Below are 23,870 nucleotides of genomic sequence, written 5' to 3'. Positions count from 1 at the left end.
CGCCCAAGGCACGAAGGCTCACATGGGCCCCTCCCCGTCAGCCGCCCGGCCCGGGGCACTCACCTCACCCCTCCGGCCGGCCCAGCCCCCCGCTCCGCTCCCCGCCCCCTCTCCGGCCGGATGGCCCCGCCCCTTCCGGGCATGGCGGGGCACGTGACTGCCGCGCGGCGCGCTGGGGCTTGTAGTCCAGGGCGCCATGTGCGCGCCGGCCCGGCGGGATGAGCAGCCGGCAGCTGGGCAGGGCCGGCGGGCGGGCGGCGGCGGCAGGTGCGAGGGGTCGGAGCGGCCCCCTGCAGGGGGTGGGGCTGGGGGTGGAAGTGGGGTGCGGGGAGGGGGAGGGGCTGGGGATGGAAGTGGGGTGCGGGGAGGGGCAGGGGCTGGGATGGGAAGCGGGGAGGGGGAGGGGCTGGGGATGGAAGTGGGGTGCGGGGAGGGGGAGGAGATGGGGGAGGGGGAGGGGCAGGAGCTGGGGGATGGAAGTGGGGTGCGGGGAGGGGGGGGAGAAGGGGGAGGGGGAGGGGCTGGGGATGGAAGTGGGGTGCGGGGAGGGGGAGGGGCTGGGGATGGAAGTGGGGTGGGGGAGGGGCTGGGGATGGAAGTGGGGTGCGGGAAGGGGGAGGGGCTGGGGATGGAAGTGGGGTGCGGGGAGGGGGAGGAGATGGGGGGGGAGGGGGAGGGGCTGGGGATGGAAGTGGGGTGCGGGGAGGGGGAGGAGATGGGGGAGGGGGAGGGGCTGGGGATGGAAGTGGGGTGCGGGGAGGGGCAGGGGCTGGGGGATGGAAGTGGGGTGCGGGGAGAGGGAGGGGCTGGGGGATGGAAGTGGGGTGCGGGGAGGGGCAGGAGCTGGGGGATGGAAGTGGGGTGCGGGAAGGGGGAGGGGATGGGGATGAAAGTGGGGAGCCCAGGAGTGGCTGGGAGGTGGGTTTGGAAGAGGAACTGACGCATGGAGGGGCAAAGTGGGGGTGACTGGCTATGAACAGGACCGGGGCTCCCCTGATGGATCTACTGTCTCCACTCAGTCCCCCTCCCCCTGGACCCTGTCCAGTCGCTATTGTGGGAGCTTCGGCCCAGCTAATCCAACTCTGAGCTCCCGCTCACAGGAGCAACAGGTGGAAAAGGCCCCTCTGGTCACCACGTCAAGTTCTTGCACAGCTCAGGTCTACACAGGAAAACTTGCCTCCCCTGCACGTTGTGGGGATGGCTGTGTTCCCGATGGGAGGGCCGGGGGTACAAACTGGGAATGGCAGTTCCAAAGCCTGTGGTCTGACAGTCCCTTTCCCCCCCTCTTTCAGCAAGCCGGGTCCACAGCACAGCAGCCGGCCCCCCGAAGCGCAGCAGGAAGGGGAAGAAAATCAGCGTTCGCTATGACTCTGTGGATGGAGGCAGCCAGGAGGAGGAGGAGGCTGATTCCAAGCGACTGAAATGGGAACCAGGGAACTGGAGGCAGCAGCTGGAGAATATCCGGGAAATGAGGAGGCATAAAGATGCGCCTGTGGATCAGATGGGAGCTGAGAAGTGTTTTGACAGCGGTGCGCCTCCGGAGGTAAAGCACGTCGCTCCCCATTCAACCCGAGTATTCGCTGAGCAAAAGACGAGTCTGCACAACTTTGTGCATTGGTAGATCTCAAGTCCTTCATCCAAAAGGGCAGGTACCCAACCCTAGTTTTACAGAGGGTCGGTGACCTGTCTGGGGGGGGGGGGGAGAGAGAGTGTGTGTGTGTGTGGTATCAGAGGGGTAGCTGTGTTAGTCTGAATCTGCAAAAGCGGCAAGGAGGCCTGTGGCACCTTATAAACTAACTGAAGTGTAGGAGCATAAGCTTTCGTGGGCAAAAGTGGGTCTTTGCCCACGAAAACTTATGTGATGAAGTGGGTCTTTGCCCACGAAAGCTTATGCTCCAACACTTCAGTTAGTCTATAAGGTGCCACAGGACTCCTCGTCACTTTTGTGTGTGTGTAGATATTTCTGTGGTGGAAAATAAGTTTGAAGGGTGTGTGCAGTGTTCCCTGTAAGCTGTGCCCTGGGGCGCCTTCCCCCCCTCCCCACCCCCAGAGAGTGTCAAATGCCACCTAGCTGATTAGCAGCACGCCCACAGCTGGCAGCCGCCAGCAGTGTATGTTTCTCCTGGTGGTGCACGTGGCTTGGTGCACATAACAACATTTATTTTGCAGATGGCTGGCAAAAGTTTGAGGGCACGTAGTATGAGAGCGACTGGCTGTGAAAAACAGTGTAAATTCCACTGGTCGCTCAGGGAGCGGTTTCTAAAGGTGCTTCTATGACCATAGTTTACCCTGCCAGCTGTTCTCCTGGGCCAGTCCTTGCTGGGCATCGAGGGCGGTTCTGTTCGATGGTCTGTCACCATCACCTGATCGTGACTCTCTTCAGGCCGTGCCCAGATCTTGATGCCTCAGGCTGTGACCTTGAGCATCGGAAGAGACTTCCTGGTGGACAGCAGTGTGACGGAGGGCGGTTGGGCCCTGACTGTGCTACAGACGCTTAATCCCTCAGGCTGGCGGCCCCCAGAGAGCCAGGGGCAGGTCACTGTAGAGAAGAGGGTGACCGCTATTTCATGCATCAGCTCGGGGTCCGGAGCTCAGCTGAGGATCCACGCTTGGCTCCTCTCCACCCACAAGCAAACCTTGTCTCCCCGGCGGCCGTGTGTTAGGAGGGCACACAGACACACCGCTGTATCCTTCAGCCATGGGCTTGCCAGCCACGTCCCAATACAGGCCGAGGCCAACAGCCCTGCCACGCAGAGCTAAGTCAGGAGCCAGTCAGAAGATGAGAACTGGGCTTGCAGGGATAAAGGCTTGTCCTTGTCTCTTGCTTCTCTCTGCTCTTGTTTGTTCTCTGATAATGTTAAGTGTTAGTCACCCCGGGACGGGGCAGCAGCGAACAGAGGACCAGGAACAAGAGGCTTATAGCTGTAAAGATGCTGCCTTCCCTCACATGCGGCGGTGGTGAGAGACCGCCCGTCAGCGCCAGACTCTGGGGACAGCCGTGTGAATTTCCCATTGTTCTGCACTCAGCTCTGACTTAGGAAAGGGGTGGAACGGCCTGCAGAGCTGTGCAGAACAGTCCTCCTGTTGTTTTACAGTCGGAATGGGAACCGGGTTTCTTCACTTCAGAGCGTAAGGCCAGAAGGGAACATTAGAGCATCTCCTCCAACCCCCTGCATAGTTTCTCTCAGTTACCCCATACTCGCCCATTCATCATACTGGTTTCCACCAGGAAAAGTGTCTTCTGATGTTCAAGATGCCACCAACAGTAGGCGGCTAACAACCGGACACTGCTGCAAGGAATTGCCAGTCTGCCGCCTGCGAATACAGCGGGGGGGGACAGTCAAAACATGTAACGGGAGTCCCAAAAAAAGAACTGGATGAATTCAGGGAGGCTAGGGCAAGCAATGGATATTGGCCAAGATGGGCAGGGATTTACCGGGATTGTGGCCACTCTCAATCAGAAGGGGAAGACGGGTGGATTGCTGGATAACTGCCCTATTCTCCGGTCTTCCTCTGAAGCTCAGAGACAGGATACTGGTCAGAATGGTTCATGATCAGATTCATTATCTGTTCCAGGATAATTTGGTGTGAGCATTATGAATGGGCTTCCTTAGCACAGTGCTGGTTGTTACAGCTGTTTGTAGCAGAGAACTGCAGGGAGGCCTTACGGCTAGAAGTGACGTGCAAGGATGGGAAGGGAAGGGAAGGAAGTTGTGTGTCCTTTTTGACTCCTCTCTGATGGCTAAAGGCCTGTGGGGCTACACACACTGATGTGCTAGTTTAATGTCAGCTCTAACCGGACTTAAGTTAGACCCGTGGGAAGGCTGTTTGGATTAGGGATGTAAAATTCCAGTTAAAACGTTAACCGCTTAAACGTTCTGTTTACTAGGCTCAGTGGGCTGCTCGGGTCGGGCCACGCCACAGGAAGAGGCGGGGCCTCAGCCAGAAAGGGCGGTTCCCTGTAGGCACTGTGTGTGGGGAGCGGGGAGGAGACTAGGGTTGCCAGTTGTCTGGTTTTGAACCGGACAATCTGGTATTTGAGCTTTCTGTCCGGGAAACAAATTGAGAAAATGTTCGAATTAAATAAGTTTTATTATTCTCATGAGTATCAGTACGTAGTTGTGTACTGCCTGGCTGGTAGATGCGCTCATGCTGCGTGGGCATGTCTACCAGCCAGGCAGTACACAACTATGCAGTACAGGAGGGGGCGGGGCCAGGGCGGGATGGAATCTCTGGCGTCGGACTCGCCCATGCGCCCCACAGGGACCGTGCACGGGACGGGCAGCACCCGGGATCTGCATGCGCCCGGGTCAACCCCGCTTCCCACTGGCTGGTTTCCCGCTTCCCACCCTCCACACACACAGCCAGCCCTGCTCCCCCCCGACCGCCTCCCGGTCAGCCCTGTTTCCCGTCGGCTGGTTCGCCCCCTATCTCCCCTGGCCAGCCCTGTTCCCCTGATCCCCTCCTGGTCAGCCCTGCTTCCCATCGTCCGGTTCTCCGCCGATCTCTTCCGGCCAGCCCTGCACCCCCCAACCCCCTCCCAGCCAGCCCCGCTGTCTGGTTTCCCCCCTCCCGGGCCTGCCCCACTCCCCTCAACCCCCTCCCAGCCAGCCCCATTCCCCTCCCGGCCAGTACCCCCACCCCTGATCTCAGATCAAGTGTGTCCGGTATTTTTTTCAAACCATCTGGTAACCCTAGAGGAGACTTTGCGGTGGTTCCTTCTGCTGCTGCCTGCCCCTGGCGGGGGGAGGAGACTTCTCGTGCTCTCCTGTCTCCAGCTGGGTTGTGCGATGTCGAGAGGGAACCGCAAGCTGTTTTGAACAGCTGGCGGTTTCCTCTGGCGCTGAGCGCCCCCAGCAGAGGGAGGAGTCTTCGCATGTTCCTCTGTCCCCGGGTCTCGATTGGCCTGGGGGCGGGGGCGCAGCAGAGCGGACCTAGGGCCGGATGCAGCCCACGGGCCGTATCTTGTCCACCCCTGCTTTACAGGAAGCACCGAGGGGGCCCCCTTTCCAGCTGGGTCTGATTGTCCCCTTTACCAAGCCCAAACCCTTCTTCTGAGAGCAGGGCTGGCTGGCCCCAGTCGCCTGTCGCCCGTGAAGGGACAGACCTCCCCGGGACACCCCCTCACACTGGAGTTCTGTGCAGGTTTAACAAAAGCCGGGTGAGTTTGCACCTGGACCACGTCAGGTCTTGCAATAGCAGACTTGTCATGCCTAGGCCTTCGTCTTTGATTAGGCCTGCGGCCTGAAGAGGCAGAGAGGTTGGCATCCACCAAAGGGACTTTTAGTTCCATGCCTAGATAGTTGGGTTACAGAGTTTGCAACAGGAACAAAGGAGAGGCAGAGCTGTGAACTGCCTGTGTGCAAGCCCCCCCGTGTGGTGTTTCTTGGATGGCTTATCTGGTGACTTCATCCTGCCCGCTCTCCCTGCGGCCCGGGGCTTTTGCGAGATCTGAAAAGCAGACGAGACTCTTCACACACAGAACAAATCAGAATTTGATGGGGGGGGGGCGCAGAAGGACGACACTTTCCAGGCGGCTTTCCCGCACCAGAGGTGCCCTTTGGGGCTTCTCGATGGAACGTTTCTCCCCTTTGGGTCACCGAGAAGAAACCATTTGTTGGAAGAGGAAGGCGAGCTGGGAACGGTGCCTGGCACAGAGTTAGAAGCCAGCCCTCCCACGAGAGCCTCTGCACACATGTTTTTTTCGCATGGGTACAAAAAACAAACCCTGGTGCAACAGCGATTGGCAACGGCAGGGAGGCTCTATCAGTTGGCACGGTTTGCGTGAGAACTTTTAGATAAAGGGCCGGCTGACACTGGTGATCTCTGCCCGCCAGTGCAAGCAACCTACCCTCGAGCCGCCCACAGGCCTCCAAAGGGCGCGCAGGGGGAATGCGGCTGGGGAGCTTGGCCATATTGCTCTTCTTGTAAACGCTGGCCTCGGGGTCGGGGTGGTGTCCTCGTCTTAGGTCCCTAGTGAAAGTGGTTAGCTTCTGCCTTGGTCTGAGACAGCCTGTGATTCCGTAAGAGCACATCAGCCTTCACAAGGAGATGCACGGGGGTTAAAGAGAACCACAAGTCATCAGGAAATAACTCTTTTCCTTAGGGAGGAGACTTGTTCCTGCCAAGATAAAGCCAGGCATTGGAATAACCCCTAGCACAATAACCCGGTGCTTTTCCGCCTGCTGGCCAGAACTTTCAAGGGCTCTTTTTAGGGGGTTGAGGGAGCCTGCAGCTGGAATTGTAATCCAAGTGTTCTGCAATTGTCGTAGCCCGCTACACGAACCCCCAGTAGCAGGCGCTTAGCTGGGAAGACCCAGTTTGCAGCGAGAGTCACAGAGGGTAAGAAATGCTAACTTAGCGGGAAATAAAGGCACCAAATTCTGCCCCCATTACTAGAGCACTGCACGGATACAAAACGTGCATCCGCCTTGGTATCTGCAGAACTGAGATGCGGCTAGCCGTGTCGACCTCTGCAGATGTGGATACACGTGGATATCTGCAAATCTGCAGGGTTCTAAGTACAAAATGGATATCTGCCTCAACGTTCCTTCGAGTGACTAGTCGCTTCCCTCCACCCCCGCTGCCTCTGTATCAGAGGCAGCAAGGGATGGGGAAGCAGGAGCCGGTGCTGGGGGAGTCAGTTTTAAAGCCGGCTCTTCCCAGCACCGTCTCCGTGGTGCAAGGGGTGGAGCGGGAGAGGCAGAGCCACAGAGGTCCCGAGGACGGCCCGAGTGGGGACTGAACCATCCTGGCTTACGCCACCCCTGGGACTGCAGGTGCCCTGTAGAGCCACACCCTGGCTAGCCCTGCACTCTCTATGGAAACAAGGCCTTAAGCTAGGATCTGTGGGAGTCAGCCACCAAAATACAATGGGAATCAGGTGGGGTTTCCATAGTGACCCTTGTGCTCCTAATTCACCGAGACATTGCTGAAAATGTCAGGCCTGCGGAGAAGCTGGAAGTGAACTTAGGGTTACTACAGGTTGAACCTCTCTAATCCAGAACTCTCTCCGTGGTCCGGCATGATTTTAGTGAGCCGGATGTCAGCTTTTCATGGCTGTGGCCAAGTTTTCCACAGTCCCATGAGGCTTGTTTCCAGCCACCCATCCTGGCTTTCAGGGTTCTGGGCTGTTCTTTAGCTCTAATTTACCCCTAAATGTCCTCTAACCGCCCAGTAAGCAGTGAAAGGGTTGGTAATGCTGCTAGACAATATCGACCTCTCGTAGTCCAGAAAATTCTCATGTCCGGAAGCGGTCAGGTCCCGAGGGTGCTGGACTAGAGAGGTTCAATCTGCATAATGTTACCCCATTGCTTTTCTGTAAGCAGCCATTGCTCAGAAGGGAAATTTTGAGGGTTCTGGGGAGTCAGAAATCATTTCTGACTCATCTCGATGGCCATCTCTTTTATTGAAGTAGCAGGAAGGGAAGAGCGGAGGAGTAGCCGATATGATACATATCGATAAGCTGGTCACGTATTGTGTTGCTCTGCCCCACTGACTTGCAGAGCCCAAAACTTTCAGGGTCCTAGACCTGCCTGGTCCAGCAGGTCCCTGACGCTCCGTCTCCTGCCTCTTCCTCTAGGTGATGCGCTATCAGGTCCTGTTGTCGCTGATGCTTTCCAGCCAGACCAAAGATCAGGTGACCTCGGCAGCCATGTTGCGCTTGAGGGAGCACGGCCTTACGGTGGACAACGTTCTGCAGACGGACGACGGGACGCTGGGGCAACTCATTTACCCGGTGGGCTTCTGGAAGGTGAGGGCCGGACTGTAGTGGCTGTAGATGGGCGCATGCCCAAGCCGACATCAAGGAATGCGGGTGGAGTTGTCTCAGGCCTAGCTGAGGCACAGAGCTGAACCAGCTTGTAGTGGCGGGATCGGCTTTTGCAAGCTGTACCCCTTCTTCTGTAAAAATGATTCCAGTACACTGTGGTGGCGGTTGGAAACCATCGCTACCTCTCTGACTCTGCTTTGCTGCTCTCGGTACGTCTAGTCCAAGCTCCCTAGTCCGAGCTAGGGATGCAAATGTAGGCGACCAAAATTGCTGTTTTGAGGAGCAACATTAGTTCGAACCAAGGGATTGGGTTCGAACTAACGCGTCCAGGAGAGCACTTCCTGGTTCGAATCAGCTGTTCAGCAGAGTAATGTGCGAGTGAGATTATGCTAATGAAGTGCAGGATATTTAAATCCCCGCTTCATTAGCAATTTTGGTCGCCTACATTTGCATCCCTAGCTCGGACTAGGGAGGAAGTGTAGACGTACCCTCACCTGGTAGCGAGACCTACTCCCTCTTCTTCCCCTATGTGTGTTTCCTTTCTTTCACCCCACCTAGACCCTCATCTCTTCCCCCATGCTGCACACAGCCCTACAACATGTCCTGCTTCTGAAAGATTCCCTACCAATCCACTGTCATTTGGAAGCCGTATTTTGAGAGCCCTGCACGGAGACGACGTTTTGTATCCGCCAACATGAGCCATGGATATTCACGTCTGCAGATATCCACAGATTTGCAGGGCTCTAGATACAAAATGTGCATCCGTGGCCACAGAAATGAGCCAGGGATAGCCGCAGATTTGCAGGGCTCGCTGTATTTTGCCCATATACTCATCGGCATCCTTCCACGCACGATGAGATATCAGAGCTGATCACGTTACGGCTTCTAGCTTTATCCGATAATCGAGAACCTCTCTCGTATTTTCCCTCGTGTCTTTTCCCTTCAGCGAAGGAGGACGGTCCTGTTGTCCAGTCCGTGTGTCTCCTTTGCATTTCTGGGACGGGTCCTTAGATCCTACGCCGTTGGCTCTCGTTCCCCAGAACAAAGTGAAGTACATCAAGCAGACGACGGCAATCCTGAAGCAGCAGTACGGGAGTGACATCCCCGGGACCGTGGAGGAACTGATGAAACTGCCGGGCATTGGGCCCAAGATGGCTCACTTGGTCATGGCCATTGCCTGGAACACCGTGACTGGCATCGGTATGTTTGACAGTGTTCAGCGCCAGGAGCCGCCCGCTCTTCCCAGCTGTCCGATCCGTTCCTTGCAGCAGCATGATACCTTGTTCTGAGAGGGGCTTTTCGCCAGTCAAGCTCCTTACCTGGGGGATTCTGAGACCGGGGTTTCCCTAGAGCTAGTCGCTGCTTCTGCCTGGATTTACCTCTTTGCAAAATGGTTCTAAAGATAAAGGCAGCGTGTAATTAATAACCATAGAATCCTAGGACACTAGCACTGGAAGGGACCTTGAGAGGCCGTCAAGTCCAGTCCTCTGCCCTCACGGCAGGACCAAGCACCATCCAGATCCCTGATGGTGTCTGTCTAACCTCCTCTTAAATATCTCCAGAGATGGAGATTCCACAACCTCCCTAGGCAACTTATTCCAGTGTTTGACCCCCCTGACAGGTAGGAAGTTTTTCCTAATGTCCAACCTAAACCTCCCTTGCTGCAGTTTAAGCCCATTGCTTCTTGTCCTATTCTCAGAGGCCAAGGAGAACAATTTTTCTCCCTCCTCCTTCTGACACCCTTTTAGGTACTTGAAAGCTGCTATCCTGTCCCCTCTGTCTTCTCTTTTCCAAACCAAAGAAACCCAATTTTTTTCTGTCATCCCTCATAGGTCGTGTTTTCTAGACCTACTCGCTAGAGACGTGTGGAGGTTTGTAGCACATTGTAAGGTCCCTTGATGAAAAGTGCAAAGTGACAGATGTACCGTAAAATCGCGAGTATAATGCGCACCTATGTATAATGCGCACCTATGTATAATGCGCACCTATCTTTTCAACGTCAGAATCCTGGAGAAAACTGAACTCCTATATAATGCGCGCCCCCATTATACTCGCGATTTTATGGTATATATAAGAAGGAAGGGGCCGCTCCCACCTGCAGGCTCACTCGGGAAACACGTGCTCAGCACCGGGGAGCCGGCGGCAGAGTTTGAAACCTGCTCCCCTGCCCCCGTGCCCAGCTGCACTGAGCTGCTGCCTGCCACGGGACCCCTTGCCCCCCCCCCTCCCTCCAGCTGCCCCGCCCGCCAGCTCCTCACCTTGTCCGGGAGCCTGGCTGAGCTCGCGCCCCAGCTGCTGGCGCACCGCGCTGACTTTGCGCCTGCCGCGGGGGGGCCCTGCCCGGCTGCCTGCGTACCGCGCCGTGTCCAGAAGCCTGGCGGGGAGAGTGAGTTAAAAACTTTACAGATGACCTCCTATGTATAATGCGCACCCCGGCTTTAACCCTTAAAAATCTGGGGGAAAAGTGCGCATTATACTCGCGATTTTACGGTAATTTTACGCTATCTCTGTTAAGTAATAAGGTAAAGGCTCTTTAGGGCTGTCTGGAGATGGGACCGAGGAGGCCTGATTTTTGCCACTATCGTTTGAAGGAACTTAGTTGCGGCTGGTCCCTGGGTGGATTTCCTTTGAAACTGGCTGGTGTAGGCTGAATGGGAAGGAATTTTCATTCCTCGCGGCAGGGTTCCTTGTGGACTTGCCAGACAAGAGGTCTGAGGCAACCCGTCTCCGTGTTTCTCTGCCCTGTGTCGGGTGCTGGAAACGGGGAAAAGTCGGAGCTCTACACAGCCCCGAGGGTGTCTTCCGCTGAGGGGGCTTGTTGTTCGAAGCTGCCTTTGATCTGTAGCGGGGATGGGCCTCAGAGGCTGGGTTGAGTGGAGGGAGGTTCTGGTACCAACTGCTCCCCTGGGTTTTAACGGAACAGATTCGGGCTACTAAGGCAGGATTTTGACTTAGCTAATGAGGGCCAGCAGGTGGCGCTGCCGTATTAGCGCTTTTCTGGTTGGCTGAGGAGGAACTCCAGGTATGCGTCAAGGTCTCTGCGGCCCGATTAATATTCAAAGCGTGTTTGCTGCTTTCCTCAGAGCGTCCGGGGAACCTGTTGGAGTGAAAATTCAGCGCAGGCCGCAGCGCCACTTTGCAGCGTGTGGGCCTGGCCGGAGGCCGACACGCAGCGGGGTCTGGTTTGCGCTCGGAACAGTTCATCCGCGGGCGGGGAGGAGAGTCTAGCGGGAGCTCTGAGGGCTTTCCAAAGAGTTGTGCGCTCCGGTTTGATTCAGGAGACAAAGCGGCACTCTTCCTGTTTACAGCAATTCCCTGGGGCTGATTCAGTGAGCAAGCGAGAGGCCAGTCTGTCACGGCTGCTCTAACGATATTCGACGTCGGTGCCGAGAGCCTTTCGTCGGAGAGTCTCGAAGCCCTTTTCAAACAGTCCCTGAGCCTCGCGAGCCCTCTGCGGAGCACTGCTATGTGCATTTCCTGGGGAGAGTAAGGGGCAGCGTTTGCCACTTAGAATCCAGGGCCGGCAGAGACCTCAGGAGGTCGAGTTCAGCCCCCTGCCCAAAGCAGGACCAACCCAACTCCATCATCCCAGCCAGGGCTTGGTCAAGCCAGGACTTCAAAACCTCTAGGGATGGAGATTCCACCCCCTCCCTAGGGAACCCAGCCCAGCGCTTCACCACCCGCCTCGGGAAATGGTTTGTCCTAATCTCCAACCTAGACCTCCCCCACTGCAACTTGAGCCCATTGCTCCTTGTTCTGCCCCCACTGAGAACAGCCTCTCTCCAGCCTCTTTGGAACCTCCCTTCAGGAAGTTGCAGGCTGCTCTCAAATCCCCCCTCATGCTTCTCTTCTGCAGACTGAACAAACCCAAATCCCTCAGTCTCTCCTTGTAAGTCATGTGCTCCAGCCCCCTCATCACTTTCATTGCCCTGTGCTGGACTCTCTCCAACGCGCCCACGTCCTTTCTGTGACGGGGGGCCAGAACTGGATGCAGTACTTCAGATGGGGCCTCACCAGGGCCTAACATCAGCTGAGGCACTGGCAGGAAGAGGAGCCAGGAGTGCTGGCCCCCAGTCCTGTGTTCTGGCCTGCTAAGGTGAAACAAGCTGCAAGTTAGGTTGGTCTCTCTGTGCAGCCTGCGGCTCTAATTGCCCAGCGTGACAATGCCCTTCCAAGCCACGCCCCGCTGCCCGTGGGCCCCGTGTCCAGAGAGAAGCCAGCTTTCTACAGTAACCTGGTAAAGTGGAGATGATCAGCAGCGCCTCATGTCTTACTGAGGGCGATCCCTGTGAAGGGGTCACCTCTGTTTGGCAGTGAGACCCACCTAGCAAACCTCTGATGTGGCGAATTCCCCCACGGAATCCAAGGGACCTCTACGATCAGGCTCCAAGGGAAGAAAGGTCTTTTAATTACACAGGCTTGCGCACGGCTCCACCCCTGCCCCCTCTCCTCGGTTTATCAAAAGCCAATAACCAGCCATCGAGCTGGAATTAAAATAGCCAAACTCCCGGCAGAGAGGAAAGACTGGAAGAATTGGGTTTGTTTAGTTTGGAAAAGAGAAGACTGAGAGGGGACATGAGAGCAGCTTTCGAGTACCTAAAAAGATGTGACGAGGAGGGAGAAAAATTGTTCTCCTTGGCCTCTGAGGACAGGACAAGAAGCAATGGGCAAGGGAGGTTTAGGTTGGACATTAGGAAAAATTTCCAACCTGGCGGCGTGGTTGGAAAAAGTTGCCTAGGGAGGTTGTGGAATCTCCATCACTGGAGAGATTTCAGAGCAGGTTGGACAGACACCTGCCAGGGATGATCTAGATGGTGCTTGGTCCTGCCATGAGGGCCGGGGACTGGAGTCGATGACTCTCGAGGTCCCTTCCCATTCTAGGATTCTGTGCGTGTTTGGGGCTAGGTGGCTGCTGTTTTCTCGCCCTCCCCTACGAATGCATTGGTAGTGGAGATGTCGTGGAAAGGGCTGACTTCCTGCTCAGCCTGGTTTGGAGCCATTTGAAGCTGGCTCCCGCCCTTCCCCGACCCCCTGCCTGGCCGTGCTGCTCAGAAGCTGTTCTGTGGTTGTGCTTGTCTCTGACTGTAACCCACCACCTGCAGTGCTGCTCACTCCCGGGAGACCAGCACTGCTGTGGTGACTCCCAGGCATCTGTGGGAGCTTGGTGCTTGGATAGATCAGGGCATTTATTTAGGTTCTGTTCCCTGAGGTTCCTGTCTTTGAAAATCCTGCTCTTGCACTATTTTCTTCGTTGCCCACTTGAAGAAAGTGCCGGTAACTTAATTCCTGGGAGAAAGAACATCTTAATGAACTCCGTCAATATTGGCTACTTAGCCACTGAAATGAAAATATTAGGATCTCTCAATTAATCACAATTAACTCCTGTGGTTAAAAAAATTGAATTATGATTAATCACCGTTTTAGTCCCTCTGGTAAACAAACTATAGAACACAATTGACATGGATTAAAAAAAACATAGAATGAGATTCTTCTGCCTTTTCAAATATTGATTTCAGTTACGCAGAATCCAGAGCCCTCTCCCTTTCCCTCTTGATTATTTTTTGGTTACAAATATTTGCACCGTGAAATGAGAAACAAAAGAAACGCTGGTTGTACCTCCCTAATCTGGGACTCCCCAGGCCGGATCACAGATGTTCCCGGTCCACAGAGACCAGGAACAGGGAGGTCAGGATGGCTGCCGACTCAGCCGGGAGACCTGTGCTGGGGAACGGGGCGGTGCGGCAGGAGGTCTGGCCCATTGGCCGGGGAACTACAGCCCAGCCGCGGCCAGGGAGCTCTGTTGCTGGAGCCGGTGGCTTCCGAACTCTCTTGCTGCTGCCGGGCTGGAGCACTGCAGCTGTCTGGCGCTAGAACGGGGCTGGCGCTAGAACGGGGCTGGAACTTGGCACCCAGGGGGCTCCAGACCCCATCCTGGCTGTGGAGCTCCGGCCATGGTGCTCTGGCCCCAGTAGAAGCTGAGCTGCTGGCAGCTAGAGAGCTCCGGGGGGCTGGAGCAGCAGTAGGGCATGACTGGAGTCCAAGCACAGGCCATGAGGTGAGGGACCTCCCTGGTCCAGCAAATCCCCTCGTTCGGGCCCGGTCAGGTCCCAAGGGTGCCGGACCAGGGAGGTCCAACCTGTAGCGTTTTTAGAGCCCAGTGTGAAAACAGAATTTGCAGCTGTATCCACAGAATTTGCAGGATTCTAGATACAAAATTTGCATTCGCGTCTGCACCCCTCTCTGCAAAAATGAGCCGGGAGCATCAGCAGCCACAGCTGTGGCTAGAAAGCAGCTACCAGCACATTTGCAGGGCTCTTCGTATTTTTCAATCCACCCACGGCGCCAGGCACTGTGTGTGCCTGGCGTTGGATTGTGGGGCTTTACTGAACAAACCCAGAAATCACAATGCGCAAACCCCATTCTTCCTCGGGGGAGTCAGAACCAGCCCACCTCCGATAAACAAGGTGCCCCCATGCTGCTAGCAGCGCTGACAAATCGGTCCCCCACCTGGGCCATTGCCAGGGCCTCTTGTCGTACAACCCGCGTCCTTCTGGCCATGTGGAGTTGACACGGAACGAGCTGGGACTGGACGGAGCTCTCCGTTCTTCTGGCCCATGCTCTCGTCTGCTCCTGGCTTTCTGAGTAGCAGTGTGAGATTAGCCTGGTAGCTGCATGAGCAGGGCGCTCTGCCCCCAAGATACCCTAGGACTGGAGGGGACCTCGAGAGGGCATCAAGTCCAGTCCCTGGCCCTCCCGGCAGGACCCAGCACCAGCGAGATCATCCCTGACGAGCGTGGGTCTAACCCAGCGATGGAGATCCCACATCTCCCCGTCTAGTCAGACCTCGGCGCGAGTCTGTTCAATCCACATTCTCGTAGGGGAGCACCAAAAAATAATTGCTGTGAAACAGGCCAGCCTGTGATCCCAACGCATGGGGAAGACCCCAGGGCTGTGCACTCGCTGGGCAGTGTTGGAGGCTTCTCGGTTGGCAGGAAACTCAGGGAAAAGGGCAGTCGGGCCTTGCTTTCATCTGAGACCTCTGGTGCTCGCGGGAGGCTGATGTTTCATTGAATGGGGCGGCGGCTGAGAGTCGCTTTCACCTCTGCTGCTGCCCAGCCGGGGGACCGCGGGCAAGTCCCTTCCCCTGGGTTTCTGCCTCCACGGGGTGGACATCGTGGTGCCGGCTCTCCCAGGGAAAGCGCTTGGAGCTGCGTGGCGGAAAAGCTCCCCGCAGCTCCTGGCCAGCTCGGGTAAGGCGGGCGGAGGCTGCCAGGGACCCTCAAAGGCTAGAACCTCGCGAGCGACCACCTGCCTGGTGGATAGGGCTGGGGAGACACCAGGCCCCAAATCGTAGCATTTCCGAATGACAGACGGCGGGAGAGGGAGGAGTCTGTTCCATGCCCTGACCACTGGCGAGGCCTTGCGGTTCCTTCCTTGTGCAGATTTGTGACTCCTCCCCGCCACCCCCTGACTCCAGCCACAGGACCCGGCCTCCAGGAAGCAAAAACAGGCGGGTGCGTCTGCTCTGGGTCCGGATTTGGCCGTTGCTTTAACTCCTTTGACCCTGCTTCCTCTCGGCCCAGGCGTTCCCTCCTGACTCCAGCCTCTCTGCTCCCCAGGCGTGGACACCCACGTGCACCGGATCACGAACCGCTTGCGATGGGTGAAGGAGGAAACTAAGACCCCCGAGGAGACCCGAGTGGCATTGGAGGACTGGCTGCCCAGGTGAGGAGGCTCATGCAACAGGCGGTCTGGGCTGTTTGACTGACATCCCGACAGCACCCCCAGACTCCTCCCTTTCCCCCTGCTCCCTGCTGGACTCTTCCTCAGAAACTGCCTGCAACATCTCTCGTCTGGTGCTGTAGTTTATGGCAACAAGCGGCTGTCGCATCCCGCACGCACCACCCTGCTGAGCTGTTTCTTACCCTGCCCTGGGGCATTTTCAGTGTCCCCTCCCCTCGTCACAGCCGTGGGAGGGAAGCCCAGCATTGCAGCAGGCCTGGGACGTGGCCCCGGGATGTTTCTCGCTTCCCAAGAAGCAGCATCTAGTTCAGCTGTTTGGATGGTTCCCGGACATCGGAAACGTTTGCGTCTCCTAGTCTGTACCGCTGGGCTTGTTCCCTACTCTCCACGGGGGAGACCGTTCCACCCTCTAAGAGTGAATTCCCACCTATCTCGTACATCAGGGTGGGGAACCTACGGCCCAGGAGCTGGATATGGCCCCCGACTTGCCTGGATCTGGCCCCCGAGGCTTGGGGCTCCCCCCTCAATATCGGGGAGCCTGTGCTGGCACTCCAGCCCCCTCACCATTGCCCCGTGGGATGGAGCGCACACAACCGACCAGCCTGGGGCCCCCTAGGCGCTAGTATGCGCAGGGAACGTGGGGAGGGTCTTTCTGCTTCTCAGACGGGGGCCACCTCAGTGAGTTTTTTGGGAGTTTTTTGCTTCTCACTTGCTCCCCGACTGATTTTTCTGTGGGTCAGCAGCCCCGGCCCATAAAAGGTTCCCCACCCCTGGCCTACATGATCAGTTACAGGTCCCTGGTCCAGCACCCTCCAGACCTGACTGGTCCCGGAGGAGGGATTTTGCCGGCCTAGGGAGATCATTTCCCCTGTCACTCATTCCCAGCTTCTGACAGAAAAAAGGGATGCAAATTAAAATAAGGAATAAGGGATCTTTCGGAAAAGGCTTTATTTTCCAAAAGATCCCCGTCTAGACTGGCACTTTTTTCCGGCAAAGCTCCGAGCCGGAAAAAAGCGGCAGCCATGTTTATGCAAATGAAGCGGGGGGATTTAAATCCCCGCTTCATTTGCAATTGCAATGTGTCTAATTTGCATCCCTTTTACAGAAAAGGGATGCAGTCTAGACACAGCCACAGAGGCTAGGGACACTATCCCTGCCCATCCTGGCTAAGGAGTATTGATGGACCTATCTTCCAAGACTTGATCTACCTCTTTTTTTGAATCCTGTTAAAGTCCTGGTTTTCACAACCTCCTTGGGCAAGGAGTTCCACAGGTTGACTGCGTGTTGTGTACAGAAATACTTCCTTTGGTTTGTTTTAAACCGGCTGCCTATTCATTTCATTGGGTGACTCCTAGTTCTTGTGTTATAGGAACTAGTAAATAACTTTTTCTTATTCACTTTCTCCACCCCGTCATGATTTTATAGACCTCAATCCTGTCCCCCCTTAATCTCCTCTTTCCTAAGCTGAAAAGTCCCAGTCTTTTGAATCTCTCTTCAGATGAGACCCGTTCCAAACCCCTCATCATTTTTGTTGCCCTTTTTGAACCTTTTCCAAAGAGATGAGGCACCCACGTCCAGAGTAGTCCAGCAATTACCTGGCTCTTTTGACAGCCGCTGCACACGGAGTGGATGTTTTCAGGGAACCATCCACGATGATGCCAAGAGCTGGGAAGGCCTGTGCGGCGGCCGGGCACTAACTCGTCCCCTTTCTCGCCCGCAGGGATCTCTGGGGTGAGATCAACTGGCTCCTCGTGGGATTCGGCCAGCAGATCTGCCTGCCCGTGAGCCCTCGCTGCCAGGAGTGCCTCAACAGAGACATCTGCCCGGCGGCTAAGAGATGCTGAGGGAACAGCTGCTCCCAGAGCGGCCCTGGGGTGGGCAAGCCGCCGGGCTCGATGCCCCCGTAAGACTGGGGCGGGTGAGGGGAGATCTCGTGCGGCAGAGCGCTGGGCTGAGGAGAGCTGCTCTCTGAAGAGGACAAGCTTGAAGGGCGGCCGTCCTGCTGAGTCAGCGCTGCAGGCCCAGGCCGGGCGTGGGTGCCCAACACACACCGCAGGGACGGTGGGAACGAGGCGCACGGCGGGATCTGCTGGAGTTGGGAGGGGACCTCGGCCGGCTCGGTGTCTTGCCAAGCCCAGGGGCTCTGGCTCGGGCGGCGGGGGCACACCCAGGTTTGGGCGAGTCGGGGGGTGTCCGGCAGTTTTCTGACATGGCTCCAGCGCAGGAGAGAACTGTGGTGGGCTCCGCCTCCGTCGGAGGGCCCAGGGCAGGCCCGGCCCGGCAGCAGGGAAGACTGGTGCAATTTGGCCTTCACAGAGCCCGGCCACCCAGTCCCGGACGTTTGGGCTTCGCTGGTCGCAGAGAACATGACACCTTGGCTATGTCTACACCCGCGGCTTCTTGCGTGAGAAATATGCAAATGAGCGTAAGTGTGGAATATCGCCGAGCCTCATTTGCATACCTAATGAGCCGCCATTTTTGCAGAAGAGGCTCTTGCGCCAGAAGGAGCGTCTACGCTGCCCCTTCTTGCGCAACAAAAACCCTCTTGCGCAAGGCCGCTATTCCTGAAAATAATCAGCGTGGCAGCATCGCGCAAGAGGAGTTTTGTTGCGCAAGAAGGGGCAGTGTAGACAGCTCCTTCAGGCGCAAGAGCCTCGTCTGCAAAAATGGTGGCTCATTAGGTATGCAAATGAGCTCAGCAATATTCCATGCTTTGCCTCATTTGCATATTTCTCACGCAAGAAGCCACGAGTGTAAACCTAGCCCTTCAGGGCAAAGCTGAGGATGGCCAATGAGGTTACTCTTAAGATCGGCGCTGACCTCCAGCTAAAACACTGTCTCCATGGCAACTGTTTTGCGGTTGGGCCCCAATTCAGGACAGGCCGTAAAACCGGTGTTTAAGTCCTGCTGCTGTCGGCCGGCGTTAGGCACGTGCGAAAGTGCTTTCCTTGGACGGCTGCAGCCACGAGGACGCTCCTAGCTCTTTTTCTGACCCTGGCGCAGGGCCTGCCTTTCAAAGGGTGTGAAAGGGGGAAGCGGCTTTTCCAGAGGGGTGTGAAATGGGGAGTAGTCTGAAGTTTGGGGAGGGGGGAGAATCGGTCACAGAGTTACACCCATTGGAGCAGCAACTGTGGTGGTTTGCCTCTGCCAGAGGATGAATGTTGCTTTTACTGATCCTTTGTGCAGCCAGTTTAATCCCTAAAGAGTTGAGGGCCAGTTGAAATGGAAACAGGGGAACTCCTCAACTTGCTCTATCGCAGATGCGGGGGTGGGGGCAGAAATCCCTCTAAACTGCAGGAATTTCCCTTGGGTGCTTCCAAGCAGCTCTGCACTCACACCCAGGGATTTAGGTGCCTTTGGGGAGATGGGCCTAAGTAACCCCTAAGGGCTAGTGCCGGGGAAAACTTTGCTACTGAAACCTTTGAAGATTCCTGCCATTTGTGCTTACCCTTCTGCCATTTGCCCAGCACAGGGGCGAACTCAGCAGCTGGCTGGATTGGGAGGGCTGCCTTATTTGGTTTGCGTAACCCCATGCAATCTTTATTACCAAGCCGTCCCCTCTGCAGTGCTCTGTCTCCACCAGGGCAGGCTCCGTGTGGCTCAGGAATAAGTAGGGAGTTGGAGTCTCTGAGCTGAAGGTGGGGACGTACAGAGGGGGAAATCTGGCCTGTGCTTTTTTTCGGCTTCTTTCTAATGTTTAAAAACTGCCTGCAACGTTATGCTCTCTCCTGGGTCCTCTCTGTTAGATACCGAAGTCTCAGAGAGGCCTGCTTAAAACTGGAGTAGTGGGTGGGTAACACCAAGGAAGAGAGCTGATGGAGAGAAGTGGGTTTTTTTTTTTAAATAAACTTTGAAAATGTTTCACGTATGCCTCGTTTCTCCCCAGCAGTTGAGCAAAATGTTCTTTTTTGCTAAAGGTTCCCAGCACCCAGCTTTTTCCAATTAACAATTGAGACGGCTTCCAATATGGATTCCTGAGTCATGAAATGAAGCCAATACGAGACATTCCTGGTACTCCTAAATTTAAAAAAAGGAGCAACCTGAAAAATCAAACCTTTTGGGCCTCCCGTATACCTCCCAGAAGCAACAAGGGGGCACCAACAATTTTCTCTCGCCGCAAAGCATCGACAATTATTAACCCATTGCAGACCAGCCGAGGTGGTTTGCCCCGCTCCTCGAGCCAGCAAGCGGAGGGAGAGGAATTTAATATAACACTTCCTCGCTGAAGCATTTTACAACCCCAAGGCTGAAAAGAGCAGACGAATCACCCTTTTGAGCTGTACATGGCAAAACACAGTTTATTATTGACATTACAGTATGCCTTGCCTTTACAATGCAGACAACAGCGTTATACGTGTACTGGAGTTTTCAAGTTAAATGTACAGAAACAGGAATAATTATTCTTACAAAGCTACTAAGATGTCACATAGCGCTAAGTGCTTGATCCATGAGCCGTTGCCATGGACTGTGCAGCGATCATTTTAAAATCTTATTGGTACATATTTGCATACCTGATTTCTTTTGTTCAGCCTTAAAGAAAAACACAACCCCCCGTGGGTTTCCCCTTGACGACCTGGGTTCGGTCTTACGGAAGAAACGTGGCTTGCAGAAAACGATTTCCGTGTTTCCCACCATAGGAGTGATGCTGTATTTTAACATCTACCTAGCAATGTCTCTAGGGAGGTTATTCCCCTAGCGGACTCACCGTCTGGCTTGGGAGTCCAGGAATGGGACACAATCTATGTTTCGTGACGGTGAAGGAGTCTTTTGTGACTGATGTCTTCGGGCAGTAATGGTTTGTGGTGGCCAACATCAAGCAGCCTCCTGCCTCCCCCAATCACATCGTCATTTGAAAGACGCCAGGTAAGATGGCTGTGAGACCCCTGCAGGGAAGAAAAGCTCTAAAGGTCTTACTAGCCCTCTCCAACCTGTGCCAGTCCTACGCATGTACAGCCAAATACCTGCGGAGATTGCTTTCCAAGCTTTGCCCCGCTCACGCAGCATGGCCCTCCCTAAGAGCAAATTCAGGCAAAAGCCACACACTTCGCTAGTCCTTGCAAAGAAGCCAAACACCCACCTGGTTAGTTGCTATCGTTTCCCCTCCCCCCCCATACTGTGCTGAGATACATCCATTTACTGAAAGGACCAGTAAACGTTTTAAGGCACCTTTTTAAGCTCAGTACTACGAAATAGACACAGAACCTTCACAAGACCCTAGTGCACGAAGTCAAAGGCCACTTGTCCGTTCTACGGCGTCAGAATACGGTTTTGTGGGGGCAAAAAACCAACTAAGCCATGTGCTTCGCCGTGAATAGTCGCTATTGCAAGTCTTACGTTTTCGCCCTAATGTGCCAATAGCTGGGGGGAGGAAGGAGCGGTTATTTACCTAATCTCTCTCCCGCCCCGCCTGCTTTTTTAATACTGTTGTCATTGTTACAAAATACATGCCAGCCCAAAAGGCTATTTTGTTAGCTTTCAGAAAGAAGGCAACAGGAATCGACCTGCTCTTTACGGCATGGATCCAGCCCCGGGTACGACTCTACTGCCTGGAAGCCATTAGTACATGTTTAATTTACTCGTTATTATTCCTCGGCGGATGTCCGAGGTAAGCAGGGAAGATTTTATGTTGGTTTAGTCATGGCTATGTAGGATCGGGTGAGTGGTACGTTTTCTGATATTGTCTAACGAGAGCAGAGATTTTTTCAGTGCCTCACCCGTTATCTGCCCCCTTCTCCCAACCACGCTGCCTATTTGACGGTGAGTAATACAGTGTGGACCAGCGGCTAGTCTTCCATCTGCCCAGGAGACGATCCCCACATGCCGGATCATGTTGCGAAGCTGGGCCCAGCACAGACAGACAGACAACAGAGAGAGCTTGTGTGTTACTCGTCCGGGTTGGCAATGCAGCTGGTGAGAGATCAGCAGGAAAATACAAGAGGTTTGAAACCTGAGTCTGAAAGAGCAAAGCAACTTCGGGTGGTCGGTTCGGAAGCCAGCGGCTTGAGTGGAACAGCGGCCGCTGGGAGGCTCCTGCTTGAAGCCCTGTTTCATGAGGATTCACCACCTCCCACAGCAGGGTCTTCCGTTCCCTGCGATGGAGACATATGGTTGGGCAGCTTTGAAGTTCGCCAGAAGAGCCATGTTTCCAGTGTCTCATGGAGTTTCTCGCAGGGCTTCCAAGAGAGAAGGGAGCAGGAATTCTTGAATGGGGATGTGCTAACAGGAATCAGACTTTCCTTTCTCGTGGTTGGGGGGCAGCGTATTCCCACCACGCCTGTCATCCCTGCATTTTATTATGCACATCGGAGGCGGGGGTGGTTAGGTTTTATGGAGGGGTTGGTTTTTAAGTCCTACTATCTTCTCAACACTCAGAGTTTGTTTGGAGGGGAGGGGCGGAGAAGTTTGCTGAGAAAAGGGCTTTTATTGCACTGGTTAAAGGGATCCCAGGGGAAAGCGGTTCCAGCATTAACGAGAAACAGATGTAGGATTGGGGGGGAGGGAGGGCTTACACCAAAAACAAAAAGAAAAAAAAAAACAGCCAACCCTTCTAACTCCATGAAGAAGCCAACAAGAGAACTGACCATTCTCCCACCATGCGAGTACTGACCACTGGAGCTCAGAATGAGATTTTTTTTCTTTTTAGAAAAACCAAACTAACACTTTGAATGGAAACAAACGAGAGTCGGCCGTTTGGGAGCCCTCGGCATGAGGTTTTACACCCGGACGCGTCCTTCTGCAACAAGAGGAGCTCAATATAGTAAAAAACAAAAAACCAAGTAAGAAGCAAAAGTCTTTCCAGTCTTTTCTCAGCAGCAAGGTGGGAACCGGGGACAGCCGGGTGAGCGCGCTGGGGAGGAGCTTTGGTCATTTTCTGTCTACTGGATTCACTTGTCCATAAAAGACACTTCTGACAGATTTGCCTTGCAAAAAGCTACCAATGGAGAGCAGAGCATGAAGCGTCTTGAGTGGACAGCTGGGAATGGTGCTGGTGCACATTGGAGACGTTTGCTTCAGGGGGGAGAGGGAGAGAATGGGAGGAGCTGCCTGCCGGACTCAGAAGTTGCTGAAAATCTCCCGTTTCTTGTTCCAGTCCATCTGCGGAGCCCTCTTGTTCACCCGCTTGGCGCGCGCTTTCTCTTTGGCCTCGGCCGCAGTCGGGCTCAGGTTTAGACCACTTTCCTCAAATGGGTCCTTCTTCTCAGACTCCCCCTCCTGCAAAGAAGAAAAAAACGTAAAACGCTCTCCTGTTGCTGTCATGGTGTAGGGTGGTGGTGTGGGGATGCCCATCGAGCAGGGGTGAGCAAGATACAGCCTGTGGGCCGCATCCAGCCCACCAAGCCATTTTATCTGGCCCACCTTGCCACACTCCTCCACCAGACCAATCAGGACCTGGGGGTAGGGGAGAGCACGCAGTCTCCTCTCCCCGCCAGGGGCACGCATTGCCAGAGGGAACCGCCCCTTCCACCAAGGCCCTGCCCCTTCCGCTTGAGGCCACGCCTTTCTGGGGGCGGAACCAGACCGTAACCACTACCAACATTCGTGAAGTAGTGCTCCCCCGCCCGCCCTGCAAAAACGATTGCCACTGCTGCCCTAGAGACGTGGGCATGCTCGGGTGCAACAGCGCCCCCTGCAGGAATGGAAAGGGCTGGCTGGGGTGAATGGACATGTGTCCTATCATGTTGCCCACTCGATGGGGCACCAGAGATCCTCCTCTGCTGGTGGTTCTTTCCCTCTCTACCCAAAACCGTACTGAGAGCTAGGGCAGATTCTCCTTAAGGAAACAGAAGAAGCCCGTGTTTGTGGGTTTAAGTGGTGCCGAGGGTGTCTTTGTGGCCAGCGATTTAATTACAATTTTGGAGACCAAAAAATGCCCTGCAGAACGTGGCGCTGCTGGGAACTGGAAATAGAAACGCAGACGCACAAAAATGCAGCGTCACGGCCAAAGGTGAGACGGGGCCACGTTTGGAAACAAAATTCCGCCCTCGGGGACAGTCAAAGCTTTTATAGGAGGCAGCAAGTTGGAACGACTGCGAGCCCTGTGGAAATACCCACTTGCTCGTTGCGGTAGGGCCCGGCCCAGCCTGCTGAACGGGGGACCACACGGAGATCCTGCTTTGGCTACACTGCGGTCGGGGTTAACTAGAGCTCTGATGTGCACAGAGAATGGGAACCCTAACTTTGCATTTTTCAACTCGATGGCTTTAAACAGGCCCCACTGAGCACGGCCTCTCCAAGCCTGCAGTGTTACAAGGCAAATATTTGCTTACAGGAAACTCAGCTCTGCCCACAGATAGTGGGAGGGGACTGCCCAATGGAAGTGTTAACCATCAAACTTGCTTTTTGCCAATTCAGTTGC

General features: G+C 55.2%; 3 protein-coding genes across 9 annotated transcripts in view; 1 reads left to right on the top strand and 2 right to left on the bottom strand.

Annotated features, from left to right (window-relative positions):
* TSC2 (TSC complex subunit 2) overlaps positions 1 to 198 on the bottom strand; it is a 56,488-nt gene extending 56,290 nt beyond the window's left edge. For all 7 annotated transcript variants that reach the window (XM_089769326.1, XM_075899844.2, XM_075899846.2 and 4 more), the window contains exon 1: positions 64 to 198. In XM_089769326.1, the coding sequence (XP_089625452.1) occupies positions 64 to 198 (135 nt within the window). The remainder of the gene's footprint in view (positions 1 to 63) is intronic.
* On the top strand, positions 128 to 22,639 carry NTHL1 (nth like DNA glycosylase 1). Its single transcript, XM_075899852.2, has 6 exons — positions 128 to 267; positions 1,293 to 1,543; positions 7,583 to 7,753; positions 8,812 to 8,971; positions 15,391 to 15,496; positions 17,235 to 22,639. Exons 1-6 carry the CDS (start codon positions 219 to 221, stop codon positions 17,356 to 17,358), a joined length of 861 nt encoding a protein of 286 aa, XP_075755967.2. The 5' UTR covers positions 128 to 218; the 3' UTR covers positions 17,359 to 22,639.
* Positions 22,159 to 23,870, bottom strand: part of NHERF2 (NHERF family PDZ scaffold protein 2) — a 105,543-nt gene continuing 103,831 nt past the window's right edge. Inside the window, exon 7 of the mRNA XM_006129280.5 lies at positions 22,159 to 22,726. Within this exon, the coding sequence (XP_006129342.3) occupies positions 22,568 to 22,726 (159 nt within the window). The 3' untranslated portion in view covers positions 22,159 to 22,567. The remainder of the gene's footprint in view (positions 22,727 to 23,870) is intronic.

This window comes from Pelodiscus sinensis, chromosome 15, assembly GCF_052426305.1.
Source record: "Pelodiscus sinensis isolate ZL-2025 chromosome 15, ASM5242630v1, whole genome shotgun sequence".
NCBI lineage: Eukaryota > Metazoa > Chordata > Testudines > Trionychidae > Pelodiscus > Pelodiscus sinensis.
This window is presented reverse-complemented; position numbering and strand designations above follow the sequence as displayed.

Bases quoted from the DNA above. Each gene is read 5' to 3' on its own strand.
- NTHL1 (XM_075899852.2), top strand. From the start codon at position 219: ATGAGCAGCCGGCAGCTGGGCAGGGCCGGCGGGCGGGCGGCGGCGGCA. The intron at 1,544-7,582 runs GTAAAGCACGTC...CTCTTCCTCTAG, and splicing joins ACAGCGGTGCGCCTCCGGAG to GTGATGCGCTATCAGGTCCT. The intron at 7,754-8,811 runs GTGAGGGCCGGA...CTCGTTCCCCAG, and splicing joins ACCCGGTGGGCTTCTGGAAG to AACAAAGTGAAGTACATCAA.